The sequence below is a fragment of the Mixophyes fleayi genome, chromosome 1 (genome assembly GCF_038048845.1).
Source record: "Mixophyes fleayi isolate aMixFle1 chromosome 1, aMixFle1.hap1, whole genome shotgun sequence".
NCBI classification, from domain to species: domain Eukaryota; kingdom Metazoa; phylum Chordata; class Amphibia; order Anura; family Limnodynastidae; genus Mixophyes; species Mixophyes fleayi.
The window spans coordinates 421,244,814-421,270,907 of record NC_134402.1 but is presented as its reverse complement, the minus strand read 5'-3'; the positions used below and the strand labels follow the sequence as shown (position 1 = coordinate 421,270,907).

At 38.3% G+C, this 26,094-nt stretch overlaps 2 protein-coding genes across 2 annotated transcripts in view; one reads left to right on the top strand and one right to left on the bottom strand.

Annotated features, from left to right (window-relative positions):
• LOC142159241 (granzyme A-like) overlaps window positions 1-11,523 on the top strand; it is a 28,325-nt gene extending 16,802 nt beyond the window's left edge. The window contains exons 4-6 of the mRNA XM_075214010.1: window positions 3,151-3,307; window positions 9,295-9,555; window positions 10,942-11,523. Coding sequence (XP_075070111.1) covers window positions 3,151-3,307; window positions 9,295-9,555; window positions 10,942-11,094 — 571 coding nt within the window. The 3' untranslated portion in view covers window positions 11,095-11,523. The remainder of the gene's footprint in view (window positions 1-3,150; window positions 3,308-9,294; window positions 9,556-10,941) is intronic.
• Window positions 11,524-15,528: 4,005 nt separating this feature from the next.
• Window positions 15,529-19,539, bottom strand: CDC20B (cell division cycle 20B). The gene is made up of 5 exons (XM_075213878.1): window positions 19,327-19,539; window positions 19,006-19,100; window positions 16,957-17,182; window positions 16,216-16,333; window positions 15,529-15,756 (listed from the first exon to the last, which is right to left on the bottom strand). The coding sequence occupies exons 1-5, from the start codon at window positions 19,537-19,539 to the stop codon at window positions 15,653-15,655; spliced, it is 756 nt and encodes a 251-aa protein (XP_075069979.1). The 3' UTR covers window positions 15,529-15,652.
• Between the last annotated feature and the right edge of the window lie 6,555 nt (window positions 19,540-26,094).

Sequence of the window (26,094 nt, the reverse complement as noted above, 5' to 3'; positions counted from 1 at the left end):
TTGTGATGTGTCTGGGGGAGGGGTTGTTGTGATGTGTCTGGAAGGGTTGTTGTGATGTGTCTGGGGGAGGGGTTGTTGTGATGTGTTTAGGTGAGGGGTTGTTGTGATGTGTCTGGGGGAGAGGTTGTTGTGATGTGTCTGGGGGAGAGGTTGTTGTTATGTGTCTGGGGGAGAGGTTGTTGTGATGTGTCTGGGAGGGATTGTTGTGATGTGTCTGGGAGGGATTGTTGTGATGTGTCTGGGAGGGATTGTTGTGATGTGTCTGGGGGAGAGGTTGCTGTGATGTGTCTGGGGAGGGATTGTTGTGATGTGTCTGGGGAGGGATTGTTGTGATGTGTCTGGGGGATGGGTTGTTGTGATGTGTCTGGGGGAGGGGTTGTTGTGATGTGTTTAGGTGAGGGGTTGTTGTGATGTGTCTGGGGGAGAGGTTGTTGTGATGTGTCTGGGGGAGAGGTTGTTGTGATGTGTCTGGGGGAGAGGTTGTTGTTATGTGTCTGGGAGGGATTGTTGTGATGTGTCTGGGAGGGATTGTTGTGATGTGTCTGAGGGATTGTTGTGATGTGTCTGGGGGGATTGTTGTGATGTGTCTGGGGGAGGGGTTGTTGTGATGTGTTTAGGTGAGGGGTTGTTGTGATGTGTCTGGGGGGTTGTTGTGATGTGTCTGGGGGAGGGGTTGTTGTGATGTGTTTAGGTGAGGGGTTGTTGTGATGTGTCTGGGGGAGAGGTTGTTGTGATGTGTCTGGGGGAGGGGTTGTTGTGATGTGTCTGGGAGGGTTGTTGTGATGTGTCTGGGAGGGTTGTTGTGATGTGTCTGGGGGAGAGGTTGTTGTGATGTGTCTGGGGGAGAGGTTGTTGTGATGTGTCTGGGAGGGTTGCTGTGATGTGTCTGGGAGGGTTGCTGTGATGTGTCTGGGGGGTTGCTGTGATGTGTCTGGGAGGGTTGCTGTGATGTGTCTGGGGGGTTGCTGTGATGTGTCTGGGGGAGGGGTTGTTGTGATGTGTCTGGGGGAGGGGTTGTTGTGATGTGTCTGGGGGAGAGGTTGTTGTGATGTGTCTGGGGGGATTGTTGTGATGTGTCTGGGAGGGTGGTGTGATGTGTCTGGGGGGGTGGCATGATGTGGCATGGATTTGGCGTGATGTGGCATGGATTTGGCGTGATGTGGCATGGATTTGGCGTGATGTGGCATGGATTTGGCATGATGTGGCATGGATTTGGCGTGATGTGGCTGGGGGTTCCATGATGTGGCTGGGGAGGGCATGATGAATGTAATGTTTTGTTATAATGTATTATATACTGTGTGATCTGTGTTATGTACTGTGTTCACTTATTGCTCGGTTTTTCATATTTCATGTACCTATACATCTTCCAAACAGGTCCCAACATTCCATGATGCATACAAGAATCCAGTACCAGGTTTTGAAAGCTGCAATGACAGGTCGGTGAGAGCAACACCGATTTAATACATATAGGGGGAGATTCAATTCGCAAAATATGCGCACAAAGTGTCTCTGTATAGACACCTCACGCCTATTTTTTAGAAAAATATATGCAGATTTTAGAGGTGAAAGCAAAAATAAGCCTATATTTTTACCGTACTACCAGTAAAAATGCGCAGCCACAATGTTCTCAGGAGCAACGCGACTAATTAAATCTCCCCCAATATGTCATGTTTAAAGTGAAGCAGCCACGCCCATGTTGATCACGCACCAAAACTGTGGCTACACCCCTACTGGCTGCACCACCGCGCAGTGGCGACACCCACCCTTGACCTTCTCATCCATGGAGAGGGAAAGCCCAAAAAGTTGCTGTATCGGCCCCCAAATAACTCTTGGCGGCCCTAATTACTACCTATTGAGGATAAACATATTTAATGTTCAAAGACTTTAGTTCCTACAGAAAATGGCATAAGCTACTGCCCAAAGTTAATAGATGCTTGGCAAACTCACCATATCATATAAGAGTCATTTCAATAAAATAAAATTGAGTGATTGTAAGCACACTCTGTTGATTTTTGGAACATGTTCTAGCGTGCATACAAGACTACTATCATCACTACTGATCAGGACTTAAACTAGCCCTTTAGCTGGAGCAAGAGATACGGCAGAAAAACTAGTAACTTTGAGACGCTCATAGCATCATTTGGACGTGGCTGTGTGTGCTCGAGTTTGGTACGCCCCTATTGTACACTGGCTATAGCAAAATGCCCCTTCCCCGCCCCACTCACTCCCCAAAATTGTAGGCTGTAGCATGTGTCCTTTGTGTTCGCGGACACAGCAGACACGGCTGCGTTCACGGACATTTCTGGCGGTCCTGGGCATGTGCAGAGTCATTTTGCATACGATACGTCCAAAATTGGCAGATATGTGCCTTGATGACTCACACCCATATACTATATTTTCACTTAAGTATGTTATTAAGTGACATCCAAAGGGGGCATTTAAGTTAGCCACAAATAGTTGTATTTTCCTCCTCGTTTGATTGTCCTGCCATCTTCACATGGTTGTCACGTAATCTAATTCACAGGGCATCTACAAAAATAACCTGTGAGGTGATAACAGAAATTTATCTAAGCCAGCATACTTATTAAGGAAATTACAATATTTGTTTTAAGGGGCAAGTGCGGGAGGAAGTGATGATGTGATTCGCCCACCTCTGCACAATTCGTATAACTGTGTTACAGGGGCAGGCCATGCTGATGCAAAAATGCTCCTTCCACAGACAAATGCCATATGTGACCTTTTATAACAAATATAATCAATGCATAGACTGGTGGTACCTGCTGGGGTGCACATTGTGATGGCAGGAGCTGGGCATATCAGGGCATTTAGTGATGAATGCTACCTAGGCACATTCCCTTGCTTTGCACCCACATGCAAAAAAATTATTTTGTTTTGCAGTACAAGATAATTTAAATGGTATTCACAGAGTGGAGACCACAGAGCATGTTTTACCTTGTATAAGGACCTCGTCCTATGGTCTTTATTAGTTTCCATGTACATTTTATATGGAAAGGCCCATATTTAGGTGCATTTCTACCAATGTAACCAAAAACTTCCATATAGCAATGTATGCAGAGACAGACAAATAGGAGAATCTCTGTACACTTGTATGCTTTTCACTTTTGGTAAATAACCTTTTCTGTCTTTTAGGCCTGGTAGTACAGTAACTGTTATCCTTGGAGGTCATTCAAGAAAAGACATTGAAATGGATAAACAAAAGTGTTCCGTCGCCAAATTCATCAGACACCCAAATTATAACAGAACAAATTACCATAACGTTTACCATAACGACCTTCAGCTTCTCAAAGTAAGAATGCTGTACATTAGAACGTATTATATTATTAAAATTTTGGGTTTGATAAGACCACACTATTTATTAAAAATGTTAATGAGAAATGCTGTACAGAGAAATTAAAATTGCTTTTATTACAATCCTAAGTACACTTTGATGACTAGCTCCACTGTAGCTCATATCATACTAAATAAAAATATAATAACATGTCTGCAGTTGTTTGTTAGTTGCAAGTAAAGATCCAACAGTTTAATAGTTGGGTCTGTCTCTAATCTTCCTCCTGGTTGCTAGTGTAAAACATAGACAGTATAGCTCTGCTCGTATCAGACAGTAGTCGGATTCAGCAGATACAGGTTTATCCAACCTGGGAACTGTAGAACAAGACAGCAGAGAAGCTAAACTCACCAGACGAGGTCAGGGACTGATGAAGGTAGGATAAGCAAAGTCACAAACCGAGGCCAGAACTAGAGAGAGGTCACTAGCTAAAGTCAAGGATTTGGGAAAACAAGCAAAAGTTCAGGAACAGAGAAATAACAGGAAATTGTTCACAGTAAATGCTTGGAACCAATACCTTGCTCAGACCAGGTGCTGTGAGCAGAGGTGCTTTAAATAGGAGGACAGTAATGTGTGTGATGCCACAATCCTATGCTGAGTACAACAAATCTCAGTGCTACAATGGCAGCAACAAACAAATGAGTTGTACTGATATATTGCCACTCGATACTAGACATGAAGACTTAGTGATCATGATGTGGCTGCAACTCACTTTAATCACACCAATTGCTGTGAGAACTCCATTGTTTCTTTGTTGCTGAAGTTTTACACGTCTGACAATTCTGTTTTCTCTAACCATCGACCTCTGTTAGACTCTCTCCAGTGCTGACTTTGACTTGTGACCTTGATTATCCTAATTTCTCCAGGCTCTGTTGTAATTATGTCTAGCACAAAAAAAAAATATAGACATAGTTTTGTGCAATCCCACAGTGCAGGTTATGAACAAACTCAGGGGGTTGTGGCTGCTACCTATTTCGCTGTTCACTGTCATATTTCCAGTGCTTTCTAGACCTTACTGAGACTTAAATGACACCATACCAAGCCCCCAATAATGTCACACATACCACTTTCCACTAGGTCAGTTTCCAAACTATTGGATTGCGAGAAGATTACCACCTCACAGAAATCCTGTCACTCTTATTGTGAGAGGAGATAAGGGATTATGAGTAGAGAGTAAAAACAATGGCAGCTGTCCTAAATGATGAGCTCTACAAGCAGACTCAATAACATTGTCATACAATGCATAACATCACATGTAGCACCAATGAAATCATCATAATCCTCATCATTTATTTATATAGCGCCAACATATTCCGTAGCGCTTTACAATTGGGGACAAACATAATAAACTAATAAACAAACTGGGTAAAACAGACAAAGAGGTGAGAAGGCCCTGCTCGCAAGCTTACAATCTATGGGATAATGGGAGATTGACATATGAGGTTATAAGTCTACATTTTGCATTTTGGCCCAGCCAGGCTGCAAAGGTAAAAGTGACTCATAGGCTAAATGATCCTGTCACACAACAATGTTGGTCAGTGGATGAAATGATGTAATGTCTTGTCATAACAGTATTCTTATACATCCATCCCATAATATGTGCATTAACCAAATACAAAAGGAAATAAAAAAATATAGTAATTAAGCGTTAATATACTATTGTCTGGAGTAAACCAAAATAATTGAATGGACACTTATTAAAACATATCTGTTTCTCAAACTCATGGTGCTGTCCAGTGTTGTACAGTGCTAGCCAGTGCAGTTAAAGTGATAGAAATCATTGGCCGACGATAACTGAATAGCTTTATTTGCAATCTTTTGAGACTACATAGGTCTCATTAAAGGTATGATACAATGCAGAATCTGAAAAGCCACATATCATTACTCACAAATACAAAGCAATGAAGTTATCATTTTTTTCACACATGTGCAAAGAAAGTATACAAATATGGATTCAAAGATATTGAAGAGTTGATGAGTCAAGGACAGGGGCGGGCTGGCCCAGGGAGCAGAGGGGCACCCGTCCCCCGGGCCGGACATAAAAACATTGTTTCGGGCCGCCGGGTGGCTGGCCCCTGCCCGGGACCAGCCACCTTCAATTGGCCGCGGATCCTAACGATATATTGAGTGATAAATCTAACTTCGTTTGAGCTTTCTTTAATTTTAATCGTCTTTTTAGGCCCTTTCAAGAGGTCCTGCCTCTCAAGTTTGTATATTTTATCAAAATCAGTATTGCAGTACATCGGCCGGACCACTAGAAGTCTGAGAATAAGACTGAGTGAACATTGCAGAAATATACGCAATCAAGTGGACACACATAGTGTGTCACCAAATATCATATATCATAATATCAAATATCATAATTCAGACCCTTCAAGCCTAAAGTTTATGGGTATTAAAAAGATCTCCAAATCCTGGAGGGGGGGGAGATTTTGTAACGAAAATATCAAAAGAAGAGGCCAAATGGATGTTTGAACTTTCCACTTTAGCCCCCAAAGGGTTAAATTTAGATTTTGATTTAGGTAGTTTCATTTGAACCATTATACATCTGATTTATCATTGCATTTTAGACCCAATATCGAGTTTTAATAAAGGAACCTATTAACATAAAGAGAGGCGTGTTTATTGACGTCACTCATCAACAACCATTTAAAGAGTCATTTGATAGGTAATTCCCAATCCCTGAGGAAGCCTGCAAAGGTGAAACGCGTTGGAGTGAATGGGAAACAATCCTATACTTAATTGATCATCCCCTTCATAGGAGTTTTTTACATTCTGGATGCCGTGCTAAATAACCGAAAATACGGGACATGTAACACGACAGTTACACTAAACGAGAAGTTGCAATACAAGTGGCGTAAATATATAACTACGGGAAATACGACTGACAGTTGTATATTTTAAATATAAGCTGTTGAAAGTGTTTGTATCACTTAGGATCGTAAATACCGGAAGTTCGCAAGTTGGAACGCATATGCGTTCCAACATACCAGGAAGTAAAAACACTGCAAATATCTTCAGCGTGTCTGTGCCGGAAGATAACTAAACAAAACGAAAGAAACTGTCCGGACGCATGGATATTTGTATGCACCTATAAAGTTTGGAATTCCATCACACTAACTACTACAGGATACGTGAGTACTCACGCTACGGAGTTTGTTTTTTTTATATTTTTTTATATATTTTAATTTTTGGAACATTGCAATTTACTTTTAAATCGACACACATTATTTTTTCAAGAATTTCTTGTCTATCATTTTTAATGAATTCATAGTTATGAATAAATGTTCAAATGGTGGTTATACCATTATGAATATATCTCATTTTAGAATAAACAATAATTGAATACACCTATATATATTTTCCTTGATTTATGGTCATTTTTTGAATGCATTGTGTGGCGCCAGAGACATATATGTAAGATACTCTATGAATTATAATCTTAGTAGTTTGGATATTAGCTACTAATCTCTAGCTTTGCAATGTATGACATCTATGGTTAACATGTTGTAATGCAGGCAGCCCCTATTGCACTCATATGGAAAGCGCTTCTTTTTTCCATTATACTATATTTATGAATGTATTTGTGTGTGTGTGGGGGCCAGGATATGAATGTATTTGTGTATTTGTGTGTTTGTGTGTGTGTGTGTGTGTGTGTGTGTGTGTGTGTAGGGGGGGCAGTATATGAATGTATTGTGTGTGGGAATGACCAGTCTAGGAATGTAATGTGTGTGAGGGAGGGGGTCATGTGTGTGTGTATATATATGTGTGTGTGTGTGTGTGTGTGTGTATGTGTGTGTGTATATATATATATATATATATATATATATATATATATATATATATATATATATATATATCTCAATTTAATCGAGGAGTGCACGTGGGAGATAAGTATTGGGTACTATTTTATTTGTGGGGTGATGGTGGGACAATTTAATTTAATAGTGGGTCCTATGAATTTAAGATGGAGTAATTGCACCTTTAAGTTAATACTGGGGTGGTGAGCTATTAATTGATTGTGGGGCTGTTTGGGGAGAATGAGGTCTATTACATGTGATTATGAATTATTTAAAGCTTGGGATTGTTGTGGGAAATGGTTATATTTGTTAACCGTAAATGCTATTTAAATTATTGCTGGGGCTACTTGGAGGGAGGGAAATAGGTTTATATATTAAATGTGTTTGCTATCTAATGTCAGGGTTGGTTGGAGGGAAAGAGATCTAGGGCCTGATTCACTAAGGATCTTAACTTAAGAAACCTCTTAACTCAGTCTCCTGGACAAAACTATGTTACAATGCAAGGGGTGCAAATTAGTATTCTGTTTTGCACATAAGTTAAATACTGACTGTTTTTTCATGTAGCACACAAATATCAACTTTAAATTTCAGTGTACAAATAAGCTATCAAGTATTTGTGTGCTACATGAAAAAACAGACAGTATTTAACTTATGTGCAAAACAGAATACTAATTTGCACCCCTTGCATTGTAACATGGTTTTGTCCAGGAGACTGAAATAAGAAGTTTATTAAGTTAATATCCTTAGTGAATCAGGCCCCTATTTAGCAAATGTGAATATTATTATTTTAATGTTGTGGCTGAAGGGAGGCCTAATTATAAAATGTGGGTGCTATTGATTTAACACTGGAATTGGTTGGAGTTTTCTAAATGTTATGTACCCATTTTTTTTCCAAATAAGGCCTCCAATATTCCAGGATCCAGACAACCAACAAATGAGCTAAAGTAACCAGCAGCCACAAGTGGTGACAGTGACAAGAACAGGTAGGAGAGAGAAAAACAGTCTGCCAACTATCTTGAATCTCGTGGGACAGTCCCGAATTTGGGTGACTGTTTTGCTTAGGACAGTTGGGAGGTATGTCCCGCTTCACCGTGTATTACTCGTGAAGGCAGAACTGTGTGCACCTAATAGTAGTGCACACAGTATTGCCTGTGTATTTGTCTAAAATGACAACCATGCTACATCATAACCTGTTAACCTGTCTAAAGTGCCCAGGACCCCCAGAGCCTTAATCCAGCTCCAGCTCTGGGCCTGGGTGTATATATATATATATATATATATATATATATATATATATATATATATATATATATATATATATATATATATATATATATGGGCCGGCGCGGTGTGCTTGCCCCCTGGGCTAAAGTCTGCCAGCCCTCCCCTGGTCAAGGAATTGACATTCTTTATCTGACTGAATGCTAAAAGTCCCTTTTGGACAATACTCAGACTTTAATATATATAAAACACTACCTCGCAGGATGTCCAGCAGAACATCGCGGTCAAATGAATCTTCCCCTAATACCAAGTTTGTGGAAAACAAATAAGCCCACTACTATATACAATTAATACCAGGGGCTCAGTGTGCCAACCGGTTGTACCCTTTCTTTGGCAGCTAGAAACATGGTCAGGTTTATAAATCAATATGAGAAAATGGGTCACTTTCTACAAGTTGCAGAACACTCGTTAAGACTCCGCCATGGTTAGTAGTTGTATGTCTCCAATCAAATTATGATATCTCTACCCTTGATTGTTTCCACTTTGCTACCCCGATATATTTTACATTATTATTTTCAATCACACAAAATAGTAGTGTTCCAAGTACCAATGCAAAACTATCAGTAGGGCCCATTTACTAAGATTGCATTCTGTTGCAAAATTTGCAATGAATCACAGCAACCAGTTTTTATTTGTTTAATTCAAGTCAGGCAATGAAAACAAGTTTGTGATAGGTTGCAATGGTATAGTGCACGTTTTGCACCTAAAAGTATTGTTAGTAAGTGAGCCAGAGTGAGTCTTTTTTCCCCATTGGTTTTTTGTCTTTCTTTCTTTCTTTGTTTTATTTTACACAAACCTGACATATTAGCCTTAGGGTGGTATAAGTGATAATTTTGTGTAGGTTAAATACTTTCATTTCTGTTACAGTTGCAAGGTAAGGTAAAGCTTGACAAAGCTGTTCAGCTTCTCCCTTTGCCAGACACATTTGAGGACACAGAAGCAGGAACTGTTTGCGAAGCAGCCGGATGGGGCTTGACTGAACACGGCGATTATTCGGACAATCTAATGAAAGTTAATGTCACTGTTATAGACAGAGAGAAATGTCATAAATTATGGGAACATAAGGTTAATATAACAAAAAATATGCTGTGCACCAATGTGGGGCCAGGAGGACAGGACACTTGTCAAGTAAGTGTGACATCATCTTATCTAGTCTAAGCTTCAACCAATGCTAGAATTAACTCCAGTGCAGGATCTAAATTAAATATGTGGTAAGCCTAATAGGAAGACAGGGTGTGGTGCAAAAGTCTCTTTTGTAGGTCACAAAGAGATTTGTAGAAGACAACTGATTTATTGTAGGCTCAACAGCATAATTCTTCAAGCCACTGTATCTCTTAACGTATTGTATTTAAAAAGAGACAGAATCATTTCCTAAACCATTCTTACCGTATTGCTATACTTAGGGGAATGGTGACAACGTGTGGCCTGGAGAGCAGCATAAGGAGTTGGTCCATAGGTGACCTATAGTCTAGAAGCATGTGTTTATATTAACAGGTTATAAAGGACAGGAATGCAGATAGCAACTCATTGGAGGGAGCAGCCATGTTTTCCTGAAGGATGATGTTGGTTTACCTGTTTATTTCCTCTCCTAAGGCTATATCATTGCTGTATATAGCCTATATAGTAACAATCATTATAACACTGCCCTTCAATCATTCACAAACCTCATGTCTAAAACAAGATATTGTATTAAAATGGAGGCATGGCATAAAACTCCAAATAGAAGTCACTTCCCCATACTACTAATTTTGTGGAAATCCCTCCACCTTAGACCTCTACCAATTGTTTTATTTCCCAGGTTCCTGGTACTTACAATTATTTACCTCTGTTGCTTGGATACTGTAACAATGTCTGTGCACCCCAGGGGGGGAGGGATCCATCATCCAACACAGTTTCTGTAAATGACAGTCACCTCAAGATGACTCCATGCTCATCAAATCAGGAAGCGGTAGTCAATTTAAGCTAATGTGTTGGATCCCACCCTCATTCTGCATGCAGATGCGTTGATAGAGTCTCAGTTGGAGACGAAACGCATCAACAGTGAAATGAGAGAAACAATTGCCCGATCAGCTGAGTTGGAAACATATGAGTCAGGCTCAAAGCGACATATAACTAAGATGGAAACCTTTTAAATGTAAGATATTGATCTGCGTAGATTGTTCAGACTTGAGATTCAGCGGGATAATTTCTCTAGTGCATACTGGGGTAAATGGGTCATTGGCCCTAAGGACATTGCCTGCTTCAATGGTATTTCAATTCAGATGGATGAAAGATGAGCGGTTCCTAAATTTATTTTAATTCCCTGTGACTTAAATTTCATAGTCTTTTTTGTACTATTTGCAAGAGACGTCAATCAGTCCTCACCACAGTGATTTGTTTCTGCTTCTTTTTAGATGTGAATTGTTTTATAAACATAATGTTTAGCACTTAATTAAGATTAAATCAAGTCAAATGAAAGTATGTAAACAATATGTAGAAAATTTTAAGTATGTTAACCCAATTTTATTTTCATAGGGAGATTCGGGTGGTCCCTTACTTTGCAATGGTGTTTTTAGAGGAATCACATCTTTTGGGAATACAAATTGTGGACATCCCAATGATGCATCTGTCTTCACTCGTCTCACTAAAGAATACGTCCACTGGATAAATAACACAATTAAAAAATAAATCTAAAGCTTCATCACTTTTTTGTCTTGCTTCTGCTGCCTTCATTTCACTGTATTGAGCAATCTATCTTGCGCAAATTATCCAGTAATGAAAAGTGTGGTTTTGTAGTAAACGTATTAAAGAATTGCACTCAGGTCTGCATGAGATTGGATTAGAAAAACAAGATTAGCATCCTATATCGCCAGACCAGCTATATCCTTGAAATATTTGTACATGTAGTTGTGAATGTTTTTTCATAATGCTAATTGCAGTTTATTTACTTAAATAATGTGTGTATCTCAGTAATGTAAAAAAAAATAAAAAAAATCACATAAACTATATCCCTTCTACCATACTTGAGATTAGTGACTGGGTTTCCATTTAAACAATATGATTGCCCATGCAGTGTTATTTCATTGACATTGATAATAAACAAAAATTGCAACATGATTTTGGGCTATTGTGTTGTGCCTAATGTTAGAAATTATATTATAAGATTGAGGTTCACTGTTCAACTTGGAAAGTAAGTTATATGAGCCCTTGTTTGAGAATCCCCCTTTAAGCAGAGTGTCTTTTGCCTTCACAGGATACTAAAGGGGTGTTTTAGGTCCATGATCTATTATTAGGAAACCAAAGGGTGGCCCTTATATGAGGCAAAACATATTTTGCCATCAAATTGTTCCTATTTGGAAAAAAACTGCTCTGCAATCACGAGTCAGACAATTGTCAAAACTCTAAGTGGTTGGCCTCTTGTCATCCCTGTCTACATTTTCCATAACTCGTTCACCTCTACTTTCTTGATTAAGGAAAGAACTATTTTTAATTGTGCAGGTTTCCAAGTGTCCTGTGCGGATTAAGAATGAGGGATCTCAAGCTCCTCTTAGATCATGCTCCTCAAAGCAGTAAGAATCCACCTGGATCTTCACCCCAAGGTGGCATCTGCCATATATAATGAATATAGAAAGAAAAATAGGTATAAAGTGCAAAACGTGATTATAAACAAGTTGGATGAATGAACTTTGTGTCAGTAAGTGGAGGGTTATACATACCAATATAAACAAACAAAGCAATTGTGGGCATTATAATAATGAAACAATAATATGAGGGTCTGTATGGACCTTGTTATATTTTATATAACAAAGTGTACTAGCTAGAATTATTTGGGAAATATCCACAGCATGGTATCCATGGCTGGTTAGTGCAGGGCTGGTTGCTTTTTAAGAGGAAAGAGGAAAATGGAATGGAAAAAAAATAATCATAACCACCACAAAATCATAACCAGCACCAGTGCTGATAAGCACTTAGAAAGGCACTAGAGAGGGCTTTACTATTTTAACAGCACCCCAGCGAGAAGTGGTACCTTTACCACCCTCTTAATTTGAAATGGTCAATGAGGCACCTATAACCTGTCATAATTAGCTACTGCACTAACCATGGTAAGCTGTCTACTATGTTCCCTTTCAAGAGTTCCCCTAATTATAGCAACCTGGTCAGTATGGTGCTGGATATTTTTAGTAAAGGAAGGGGCAAAGCAAAAAGACTTCTGTCTACTAATTGCAACTAATTACAACCAGATCCAGCACTGAAATTGCATGGGGTTCTTCCTAGCTCCCATGGAGTCATTGGTGGGTTCATATTCTGAGAGATACACAACAATAGCCCCCTTTGACCTTTCAAATGGGATTATTGAAATACCATAGCAATAAAGGTTAATTTAAGAGGGCTACTGAATTACCCCAGCAATGAAGGTCAACATATACTTTCTCCCTTGTTTTGATTCAGAGATGGGTTTTTTTGAAAAAAAAAAATCTACACTTTAGATAATAAACTGCTATAGTATGGATGGACATGTAATAAACATGACTGTGACAGGATGGACCTCCTATGCTACCCTGTCCATGCTGCTGGGAACTGGCTGGGCTTGCCTGACACTGTCCCCTTTATTTATACCAAATTGCTCCCCTCTAAATGCAGTAGGAGGGGCTTGCTGCTGCTGCCACCACTAGGCTCCTTCGCTGGCACCTGGGTAACTTTCGCTGCTAGTTTGCCCTCTCGCTGGACACCTGGGCTGGTACCCTTGACCTCTTCCTTTAGATCAGGAATGCTGTGGATGGTTACTCCTGGCCTATCACACTGGCTAGAGCTGCAGGGTAGCGGGCAAAGCATTCAGGGGCAAACACAGGATTTGTAGAGGGTATATATGATATGCTTTATATATACCATATAAACACGGAAATAATAATATATTATAAAAGGGAATCAGGTGGTTGAATATGAAAATGTATGCAACAATGACCATGAAAGAATAAGATTTTAAAGATATATAATAAATATTAAGAATCGGGAGATTATTTGGATAAGAGGTTAGGGACCATGTGAATATAATGGTTCTATACTTAACAACAGCCAGTGTTGGAAATACTGTACATTTCTGAACAATTAATAAAGACAAAAAACAACCTGTTTAGCTAAATATTCAGTTTATTGGGACTGAAAGAGACTATAGGGCTAGATTTACTAAGCTGCGGGTTTGAAAAAGTGGGGATGTTGCCTATAGCAACCAATCAGATTCTAGCTGTCATTTTGTAGAAAGTACTACATAAATGAAAGCTAGAATCTGATTGGTTGCTATAGGCAACATCCCCACTTTTTCAAACCCGCAGTTTAGTAAATCTAGCACTATAGTCTCAATATATATTTGGAAGGTTGTTGATTAAGGAAATATAATTGGACTTCCAACTCTATAATTGATAGTCGGTTTTCACTGAAGGGTTTGTTGAATAATTTTTAAACAGAGCATACAATTTCTTTCTGTTATCACTTTCTTATACATTCATTATAATATTTCCCCCCAATAGACCCGATGGATGTAGAGATGCACATTTCTTTTTTTAACATAATTTGTTATCAATAAACAGTGATTTTAAACTTGTAATATTAAGGAACTTTTAGACCAAAGTGCCTTCTTTTCTTTCTTTCTAACTCTGGTCTTTCTGAAAAGATACACAACACCCATTGCATAGCCCATCTATTCTGATGTGTATGTACAAAGATGAAAGCAGGTAACTGTACCAAACAATACCAAATTAATCCTAATTTTAAAATTAGACCTCCAATATTTTCTCATAGACAAGCTAATTTTGTGAGGATGAGGCAAGTGACCAAATTTAATTTTTTGGTGTGTGGGGAAGGAACCATAGAAACATTTTATACCACAATATTCAATCACAGGAAACTGCAATTATAAACACCACATCAAAGAGTCCTACAATAAATCACCATAGAAACAAAACATAATGTCCAGCCAAAGAGTATTGATACTTCTTAAACAGTTTTTATATATTAAACATTGATATTTTGTGAACACAAACAAACATTAGATACATAAAAATAAATACATTATAATAAATTATTAATAATTAGTTATTGCTACATAAAATATATTAAAATAAATATAATGGAATGTTGTGTCTATTATAATAATTGATTTGTTGCTCTTGTCCAAAAAAGGTTTAGTCTCTTGTAAAATCTAATGATAAAGGGTGATAAGTATAGTGTTACCTAGAGGCTATACAGAGAGGCTACATTCTACTAAATAAAATAATAGTGCTTAACTTTAAAAATACAAATGGCACTCAAAGGAGCTATACTCATCTTCATAAGGGAGAAAAGTCTTCTAAGTATAAAAGTATAAGTATAGCGCCAGGACAAGGTATAGGCTCTGGCAGTTGGCACCAGCAGCAGATCAGATTACCTGCTATACCTTGTTAAGGTGCCAACACACACAGCATTTTTTCGTATAATGATTTCTTATCTTATCACTACATGTGTGACATATGAAAGATGTCAATTAATATAACTTGATTAAAATTATAATTTCTGAACATTTGTATCCCTCAGTGCTTAAAACAGTTCTATCACTGTGTGTGGGTAGATTGAACCAATCATAGTTAAGTAATCTATTTTCTTTGCATGCCCATTATATCAAGCTTATCAGATTTAAATTGGTCTTCTTGTGAAGTTCAATGATCATTTGTGAAAAGATCTTTAGATTCAAATTAAATAGAATCATTGTGGCTGATGCAGATTAATGAACACCTGTTTGCGCAGCATTAGCTGTGCACCTTTGCATGCCCACAAAAAGAGTGCACCTATATACGTGTAAGCAGATTTGCTCACTTGTGTCTCCTTGCACTTAGATAGATTTGTTTTTGTGTGACCGCATTTTGCGACTGCTTTCTTTGACGAAAATGCACCCAACTCAGCATCAGGTCCATTATCTATGTGGGGGGTGTCTTTAGTTTCAGAAGTACCGATAAAAGAATAAAAGATATATAGTTTATATGTATACAGTACATATGGTATTACGCCATCAATATGTGTAAAAACAGAGACAGACCAGTCAGTTTACCACCTTTCGTCTTGGATACCAAAACACCTTGTTCCGTCACTGTGTAAGGATATCCAAAGTTGAATACATGTAGAGCGATGTATAAAAGATTAAAAAAACATAATACACTTTTTCATAAAAGCACAAATTTTAAAACCCCAATTTTAATTTTCTAAGGGGCATTCTTTTTTATTTGCTGTACTTCCATATAAAAGATGTTTCATTTGCTGCTGCAGAAAAGATCCTCTTGTGATCGGGACTTAGTGCAAGATGCAGAACTCTTCCTCTGTGCCCTGTTAGTACAGAATATAGGATCAGATCACATAACTGTGCTCATTAAGTAAATCTGCATGAACACACATATATAAACAGTGTTACTATCACATGGAAAAAGATAACAAAATTTATTTCTTGCCTAAATACATTTTAATTATTGGGTGTAAAGGATAACTATTAAACGTTAATAAGCCAATAAGGAAGCACATAACTTATAAATATAAATATTATAACACAGGGGAAGAGACAAGCTTTAATGGAGCATGCACCATACATGATAATATATAATCTGCTAGTACTTGCATACAAGCAATATACAAAATGTTCTACCAATAGTAGGCATTAACATAATAATAACTAATGATGCATTTTAGTTAAGCCTGATGACCACCAAGGCACTACTGCTAGGGCAATAACTCTACGATGCATATTTTGGAGGTATAAAACTACATGCATTTGTCTCTTATTCTACTCACCATATACATCATTTAGTTTTAATAATGATGGGTACTGCCAAACAGTCATTTGGTTTCTTGGGGATCCATGACCAGTGACCAGTTCTCTTGTGTCAGGCAGCCAAAGGATGGAACAGATCTGTTTCAGAAACATATGTAAATGAACTACAGCCTATGTATTCACTAACTAAACTTATATAGGATGACAAATATTAGTATAATAATTGTAACACTATTCATGATGTTTATTCCTCCAGTAGCCCTAATTCCACATGTGGGTTAATTTTACAAGCTATGACACTTCTTTATAGTATTGTAATATGCCACCAGCAGCTGATCCGTGTTTACCTGTGAGTTTGTGTTGGTTGAGTTGATGTTATTCCCATTGCTAGTGTCCCAAATACGTATGTGCCCATCGGTCATCCCACCACCTATGGCAAGAGTTTCTGAGAGCCATGGACACCAGCTTATCGCCTAAAAAGCATAAACATAAGAGGATATGTAAAATATATTAATGCTGACATACTAGATTTAAGGATAGATCTTAGCCTTTATTTTATCTATCTCTGTTCAGACACAAACAAAAGAAAGATCATGACACTGACATATAAAAAATTGTACTGTACTTTGATTCATTCTTTATTTATAAAACATTGTCGATGTCTTTACAATGGAGATGAAAGTATTGGTGACATTTTTTATTGCATAAAGAACAGGAAAGTCCTTCAGGGTTCTCAATGTCTGATGACAAAATAGTCTCACCTTTACAGCTGTGGGGTTTACAATGCTCTGTATGGGAGTATTAACCTTGGTTGATGCTGGATCACAGGGCCAGATATTAAGGTGCCCATCACTTGATCCACTGGCCAAGAGTTTCTCTGATGGTGACCACTTTAGACTACAAATGCCTTGCTTGTGACGAAGAGTTCCAATGTGATGTTGAGCTATACGGACATCATGATGGTGTATACTGCCAAGTCTGCAGCCACTGGATTATAAATATGAAATAATTGTGCTTCAATAAAACATGAATCAATTAGAAGGTTGAACATAGAAGATATATTAGAAGGAATGTATGTTTAGGAGTTTTAACAACTTTACAATTCTCAGCTTTCTAATACAAAGTGAGATAAGCAGTTTTACACAATTCATTCAAGAAGTTTGGAGGCAGAAGGAGTGGAGAGAAATAGTTTCTCTTGTGAGATGAGCACATGTTTAAAGGAGAATAGGAATGTGCCAGTGGAAATATCCAGAGGAGAGATAAAGGGAGGGATACAGCAGGGGAAAGAGAGCAGGGAAGTTGGGAGAAAATAGGGCCAAGGTGTGCAAGTTTTAGGGTAAGATGATGAGATGATCGCTTCATCCTCAGATGAAGATATGGAACGTCATCCTCGGTTACTGGGGAGAATGAGCTTAGGGTGGATTGGTGAAGGTAGGAGAAGGATCTGGTATGAGGAGATATGGTATCAGTTTTGGCTTTAAAGTAGGTAGAAAAATCATGAGATGTGAGGTAGGTAAAGAGTGAGTGTAAGAGGGTGGTGTCAGGAGTTAGAAGACTGGGGGGGTATAAGAGATGTAAAGTAGGTTTGTTTGGCAGTTGAAAGGGCAGTGTTTGAAGTTGAAAGGATGAATTTATAGTGGAAGAAGTTAGTTTTGGAGCGGGATTTCCTACACTAGCACTCAGCAGTACAATAGCACCTTGCAGGCAGCAGATCTATTTGGTTGCCATGGTTGAGATTTGGATCACTGGAGACTGTTTTTGATGGCTGGAGCATCGTCTAAGATTGAAGTTAGTGTGTTGTTGTTGAAAGAGTGTATGTTGTACATAGAAATCAGGCCATGTAAGTCACATTTCACAATGGAGAGCATTGCAATTAGCAATACACACCTGTTACAAAAAGCATAAAAATACTTAATAATAATACCACCAAAGTAGCGGTTAGTACTTAATACAATGTTATTTAAATCGATATAAGATAGAATTGTGTGTCAAACATTTGACAAATAATAATCACAGAAGAATGATGAGTCATATACTACTTGTGTCAGGAATTACAAGTAAATTATACAGCTGAAACCTCAGACTAGAAGGCCAATGATAGCCAACAAGTCAGTGCGGGATAAAATTCAATCTCACAACATTATTTTATATTATGTCATATTCTGCCCTCCAGAAGTTACAAAACAGTTATGTGACCATATGAAAGCCTTACAGTCAAAGGAAAATCTAACAAAATAATAATGTAAAGTCATTTAAAGAGCTACATTATTCCTTAAAATACATACGTTTTAATTTAACAAAAATCTTTTTTTTTAACACACAGAACCACATGGATATAAATTGACACACAGTCTTATAATGTATAGCATACAAACTCATTCTGACAATGACTGACACACACACTGACTTCACAATAACAATGACACACAGAATAACAATGTCATTACTAAATCTCCCATCCTTCAGAGTTACACTCTTCTAGTCCAGATATCCCCAAAGTTCCCCCACTAGTCACCCCTACTGCCCCCTCCCTCCATTTGTTTTTCTATTTGTCTCTCCTTTTCACTTTCATCTTTGAACCCATATCCTGACCTAGCTTCCCTTATATCTTTAGAAATCAAGACAACCTACAAATTATACATAGTCATGAACACTGTTTAATATATTATTTATCTTGCATGTTGTTTGTTAAAGTTTATGTTGGATGTGTTCCTGTCTGTCATGTCAAAAAAAATATTGTTTTAAAAAAAAAAAAGAAAATGTCCTACAGCTGAAATGTTTCTTAGGTATCCGTGCATACCTCTCCTTACCTGCTTAGGATGTGCTGATTCCAGCTTAGAGCTCCGACTACAGACATATGTCCAAGCATGTTCCTGAGTCTCTTCTGTGTTTCAATGTCCCACAGCTTTAAAACAATGACACAGGCTGTTATTACACTTCTAATTATGTACTCATGTGAATCGTGAAGTTTCAACGTAGTGCAAATCTTTGGAAGGTCAATGAAAAACGTAACGTCTCCAATACTTCTCATATCTTTGAAGCCAACTTTACACAGGTGAAAAGATGTATAGATAGACAAATTAGGTTCCAAATTCATTCTAAAACAAAAGTTTATAGAAAAAAAAATGTACCTGTACTTCTCCATTGCTTGTGCCGATTGCCAGACATGTCCGAGCACTTAACCATGATATGGATGAAACATATGTTGAAGGTGACTGTAAAAGAATACTTTGAGCCACGGTATTGTTTTCTCCATTCCAAATATATGCTGCTGATTTTAACCCTATGGCTACAAGATTTTCTGAATTCCAATCCAGTAGGTTTAGATCTATTGACCAAAACATGTACACGTCAGGGGCGAGACAGAATTATTAATTTAATTCAAACTTTTTATTTGATATATGAACAGCAACATATATAAAGTGTTAAAAAATAGGAGCTCTCCTGTTTATTTGATCTATCATCTGTGCAATTACTGCTACTACTATGTGTAGGATCATTCCTGCAGTTCATTGATTCAGTTGGTTGCTAGTTAAATAGTTACAAGCTTCATTCAGCTCTCAGTCTAGCAGCCTCAGGTGTGCAATCACCTACCACACTCGTACACCTCATCAGCCTGCAGTTATGATTGGTGCTGCTGCTTTCATAAACCTCTTCCTGATAGCATACCAATGCTGGTGATAGCTCCCGATGGATCTAGTGTGCCTTGTATCCTGACCTGTTCTGCTATCAGTGTTTGAACTGGATTGTTTATAGGAATTGATGTTTTCTCTACTTCTGACTCTTGGCCTTGTTAAATGGATTTTCTCTCATATCTCTACCTGCCCTGACCCCTGGCTTATTCAACGGATTCCACTGTCTTCTCTACTCCTGATCCCTGCCTGTCTGACTGAGTTCTATCAAATACATTCTGGTTGCTCACTACCTGCTGCCATGTGCTGTCCACTCTATCAATCAAGTTCCAGACTACTCCACATTAACCCTTGCCTGTTTGGCTCAGAGATCTGCTAATATATCCAGGTTGCTCTTTACCTCCTACTGTGTTCTGTCCTCTCCACCGGGCAGGTGCTAGATCAAACTCTGCTGCTACCTGAGTCTAAGTTCTGGGGGCAACCAAGTACTGTGGAACCTAATAAATTCCTCAGAAAGGGGGCTGCTAAAGGTCTACATCTGGCAAAGCGGTTCTAGCAGTTGAGGATCTCGCGCTACTCTGCCCTTAACACAAATTACAGAAAATGCACGACAATATTAAGTAGGCTAACATGGTCCAGGTTATTTAAATAACAATAATATATATGCAATAATTAAATAATAATAGTTAGCAACATATACTTTGAAGACTAACTAGCAAGAAGAGTGGGAAGGAAGGAGCGAAGGGGAAGGGTTTCTACAAGACAGCAAATATTGTGTGTGGAGTGATGGTTAAAATTGGTCAGATGGTTTGTTGTATTCAAGAGAGGTTTCATCTAATTTAGAGTGAACTACTTGAGGGAAAAACATAAAAATATTTTTTTTTTCTGTTTTAAATAGTGGAAGGGCTGTTTTGTTAATCTCGGAAGAGCCATTGAGTCCAGACTTGAGTGAAGATGTCATATCTGTCATGGAGATAGTATATGATTTTTGCCATGCATGAGACATGCCAGATACAGTTTTCAAGAGTTGACATAGGAGAAGCGTTTTTTTTTTTTTTCAGTGAGCTCTGCTAACCGATGTTGACGCTGCCAATATGTGCAAGATCAGTTTTATAGAGTGATTATATAAGTTCTAAGGGGGATAAGAAGAAAAATCAATTGGTATTGTGGTCTCAAACAAGGGGTTTAAAATAGTGTGGACCTTGTCCCACAATAGAGATATTCTGGGGCAGGACTACCATATACAGTTTGGTAAAGAGTTGCTCTGTGGCCACATTTCCTTCAACAGGCAGAGTCAGGTGTTGGATACATTTTATAAAGATTATCGGCAGTGGTTGAGTGGGTTGGTATACCATACCTTCACTTCTCCTACTGCATTGATTATAAAACTATCAAATTCCTTTCACTTACATTCCATACCTCCACTTCTAAATTTCCACTTTTCACTGGTTATTGGGGGTATAGTACTACCTGTAATATAACGTATATCCCATATCCTTCTGTCCCTGATCTCCTCCCAATAAGTCTCTGTTGTGATTCTGTATAAGAGCTCAAAACCATATCATAAATGAATAAGAGGATGTTTCTTCTCAAGGGAATTTTCACGCATATTGTCTTGAAGGGATAAATTATACGAAAAAAACTCGAAGAATCTTGGATTGAACAGGGGAGATTTTTGCTGGATAAGGTGGTGGTGAGTTATACATCTAACTCCTACGTGGATCCACGACTTAAGAGAGTATCTTTGGATGAAATCAGGGTTATCCCGTATGGTAGTAATAGGAGAGGTGGCATATGAAAGGTTGAATTTGATCATACACAAGTTCCATTGCAAATGTAAATGTTAGTATCAAATTTACGTTGCTGTATCTGTGCATTTTTGAAAGTCGCCAGAGAGACAAGAGGGAGGTGAGACCTAGTGAGGTGAGACCTAATTTGTTTCGATATCCACCCAAGCAATCGTGTTTAGAGAGGTGAAAGTTGCTACAATCTGAGCCAACCTGAACCTTCTGTTTTACTTGATTTTTTGAGGATTTTGTTTGATTCTTGGGAGTTTCCAATTCCATACAAATTTTTAGTGTCTTTTGTACATCACTAAATATCAATCATGAAATAGCAATTGGAAGAGTGTGGAAATAATATAAATCATTTTGGTAGAATATTCCTTTTAATAGCAATGATTAAACCCAGCCATAACATTATCAGAAGTGTCCAAGATATTTTTAATTTTATTAAGAAGTAATGGGAAATTTTCCAGATAGAGTGAGTCACATGCAGCTGTGATAAAGACTCCTAGATAATTTATCTTTTTTGGTTGCTATGTAAGATTACAACAGAAGGCAAGGTGTATTTTATCTTATGAGGGTATATGTAGCATCAGATTTAAAAAAAATAATGGATCTTATATTCTGAAACTCTGCTGTAATCTTTAACTTTTAAAGGTTAGAGAGGGTTATTTGAGTTTGCATGAGGGTGAGAGAAATATCGTCTGTGAAGTGTGATATTTTACAGGTGGAGTCACCAACCTTTACTCCCTGAACATCTCTTGAGGCTTTAACCGATTGTCTGTCTTTAAGCAGCCAGAGGTTAAATTACCTGAGCTACCATTATGAATGTTGACCAAAGTTGAGTTGGGGGGGGGGGGGGCATTTAGCAGGATTCTGGCTGCTGGGGAAGTACATGAGGCAAGTGTGCTAGTTAAAAATACACCCATCAAGACAATTTTTTCAAAAAAAGATTGAATCATAAATTGGCAAGAAAGTCTTTCAAAGGCCTTCTCAGCATCAAGAAAGAGAACAAACTTTGGGGATTTATTATTATTAATAAATTGGATCAGGTCAATTGTCCCCAACTTGAATCGGTTAATTCGGTTCCGCCAATTCTGAAATTCTGTGATTTGGCAGCACGGTGGCTAAGTGGTTAGCATTCTGCCTCACAGCGCTGGGGTCATGAATTCAATTCCCGACCATGGCTGTGTGGAGTTTGTATGTTCTCCCCGTGTTTGCGTGGGTTTCCTCCTGGTGCTCCGGTTTCCTCCCACACTCCAAAAACATACTAGTAGGTCAATTGGCTATTATCAAAATTGACCCTAGTCTCTCTCTCTTTCTCTATCTGTCTGTCTGTGTGTGTATGTTAGGGAATTTAGACTGTAAGCTCCAATGGGGCAGGGACTGATGTGAGTGAGTTCTCGTACAGAGCTGCGGAATCAGTGGCGCTATATAAATAAATGATGATGATGATGATGACGTGCCAATTGGCCTATTAGTCCAACATTCACCAATCAGCAAGGAACAGACAAATGTTGCATGTCTACAGCCTTAAATAAGAAGCTTCAAGTTCTTCTGGCACCCATTCTTCTGGATTGTTATGTGAATGTTACTATTTGGAATTGTGACTGTAGACGTGAAATGTGACTTATCAGTGGCCAGCCTGTGACTTTTCTCATTCTCAGGTCTGCTCTGTGCTCACTTGGTATATAGCAGCATTTCATTTTATTTTCTGTTGAATCTGCATCATTTTGGGAATTGTTGTGCAGAACCATGATGCCAAGAACCTAGTCACTATTATTTTTGAAACAAAAATGAAATGTAATTTTTAAGCACCATTCATAGGTTCCACATGCTGTGTAGTGCTGCCTGCTGATCCCACAGATATTACAGATAAAATAATAATAATAATGTAGTAATAAAGTGCAACTTACAGGAACTTACAGTAATCATTCCGCAGCCCGGAGACATGAAGTTTCACTTCTGGCTGCAAGTGGTTATCAGAAGAGAATTCCCTTTTTTCAACGGAAATTTTTATCTTACTTTGTTGACAATCTAAATTGAAACATATTAAAACATAGAAAGATAAAGTCAGTGTCCATCACAGCTAGTACACATGGGCATTAAAAAGTTTTGCTGGTAAAAATAAATAAATAGACAAAACATTGTACTTTGTTCTCGCTTTTAATAGAGCATTAGAATTGACTTCTTTTAGTCCCCGTGCTGCATGGTGTACTATTTACTTAATATGCACTTCTATAGAACTCCATTTAAGTGTTCTGTGAAGTGAGCTATATTTTTATGTACTGCCAAGTTATGTGCTAAGTCCTAAACTTTTTCAAATTGACTCTGAAACACACTGTAGCACTTATGAACAAAGTAACCTAATTAAGTTGCTTTTCATTTGTGAATTGTAATTCAGAATGTCACATCTAACATTATTGGGGGCGTATTCAATTGTCGGCGGAAACGGCTAAAATCCCGCGGTCCGCGCACTATTACCGTTATTACGGTAATAGTGCGCTGAAAAAACGTTAATACGGTAATTTTCTGGCTGGATTTCAGCTAACTACTACCGTAATAACGGTAGTAGTTTTAACGCAGCGGGATTTCCCGACAATTGAATATGCCCCTTGGGGTTTAAAAATAAAGTGTCATTAGTGCAAAACAATCTGAACATATCAACAAGGGTACAAGGTGCTTATTGAAATAATAACAGCAAAAATAAAAAGCTGACCCACTGCATCCCTTTTGAAGTAAAAAAAAGACAATAGTTAAAACTAGTACTCTAGTAATTCTCTTGGAAACAGGATATGGTCCAAATCTGCAGTACTCGATCATATTTACATATAGATAAAAAATACTAAAGCCTGTATCTGCAAAATCATACAATCATTTGCAATGACATTTTAAGCTGGACAGCTGCCCCCATAATGGAATCAATGCCCAAACATTATGCTTGTCAAGAACATGCATTATCATTTTGAAACAGCAATGTGTGTACAATGTAGGAAAGTGTAGTATAACTGGAATTTAATTGTACAATACACCTCATTTTGGATGACAAATTTCCACCTTAGAGACTGGTATACCTAACAATTTGGCCATTCACGTTTAATCTTGTTAGTTAGATTGTCACATATGTGTCACTTCTTTAAATTAGATTGTGATACATTTCAACAAGCAATGTAATCACCATGGAAAACGTTATCATAAAATGATATTGATCACGAAAAAAACTTTTATATATCAGAAAAACTTTTATATACATCTGTGTTTAAGCCAGTGTTTATTTAGACATCGATAATGAAAACATGAATCATTGAATCATGACCATGTTGCAAAGACAACTGATCACCTGCTGTAAACGTAAATATATAAAGTACTAAGGGATGGCCCTTCTGACAGTGTGGACTCAGCTATGGAACTCAGTATGGGTCATTTACAAAGAACAAAACATGTGTGGTGCACAGCTTTACTATTTGTGGATATTTGTCCGTCTAGTGAACTCAGTGCATGCCCACATTATTTTTTGGGTTAGTAGGTGCTGCCACTTTAGGACCACCCCATTCATTAATTTCCTGTTTTCTCCTAAAAGACAGGTCAGTTTAGCCTCAGGTGTTTAATTAGTCATGAGAGTATTTATAATCATACTTGCCTACTCTCCCGGAATTTCTGGGAGGCTCCCGAATTTCGGGGAGTCCTCCAGGACTCCCGGAAGAGTAGGCAACCCTCCCGGATCCTAAAAAAAATGCAGAAATTCACGGCATTGAATATCGGGGCAGGGCTTAATGGCATCAGTAAGCCCCACCCCCGCAATTAATAGCGGTGAATTTAGGCATTTTATAGTGGGGGTGCCCCCTCCTACCTCTGTCACGTGACCTGTCTTCCTGGAGGACAGAGTCAAAAAGTCGGCAACTATGTTTATAATAGGAGTCACTTTTGTGCGTTTGAATGTTTTTATTACAATAGTGAATATGCACCAAGAAATGCACTTTCCAGTACAATGTGAGTCTGTCAGGTGTCCCACTATTAAGTATAGACTGACACCTTGTTTCCATCTTCTCAAATTCAAGTCCTTTTACACATAGAGAAATTTGCTAAATGTTCCTTCTCCATGCTTAGAAATGGACCTTGCATCAATGAAGGCAATTGCATGCAATTCATGTCTGAATGCAAATGCTACTTACAACTGCCTAGGACTTGAGAGGGAAGGGAAGGGCGAATGAATGCAGGTCATGTACAGTAAGGGCGTGCCGAGGTTGTTTCGACACAGATGCAGCAGATTCAGGACCTGTGTTTCTCGTAAGTATACCCGGTTTCAGCCATATCTCTCTCACCAGCTACAGGGCAGGTGTTAGTCCCGACTGATAGTGTTGACTGACATGGCATATTCTTTGAATTCAAAACTACACATATACATGCCACTAGATAGCACAGAATATGTGTATGCAAGTAAGATAGACTATTAAAAGGCATTGTATATACAGTACGCATTAAA

What these genes read in the sequence shown, in the direction of transcription:
- CDC20B (XM_075213878.1), bottom strand. Translation starts at nt 19,539, where the DNA reads ATGTTTTGGTCAATAGATCTAAACCTACTGGATTGGAATTCAGAAAAT. An exon ending in TAAACCCCACAGCTGTAAAG is followed by an intron (nt 16,334 to 16,956) that starts GTGAGACTATTT and finishes TTTCTGAAACAG; the next exon opens with ATCTGTTCCATCCTTTGGCT. An exon ending in AAAACTAAATGATGTATATG is followed by an intron (nt 15,757 to 16,215) that starts GTGAGTAGAATA and finishes CTGTACTAACAG; the next exon opens with GGCACAGAGGAAGAGTTCTG.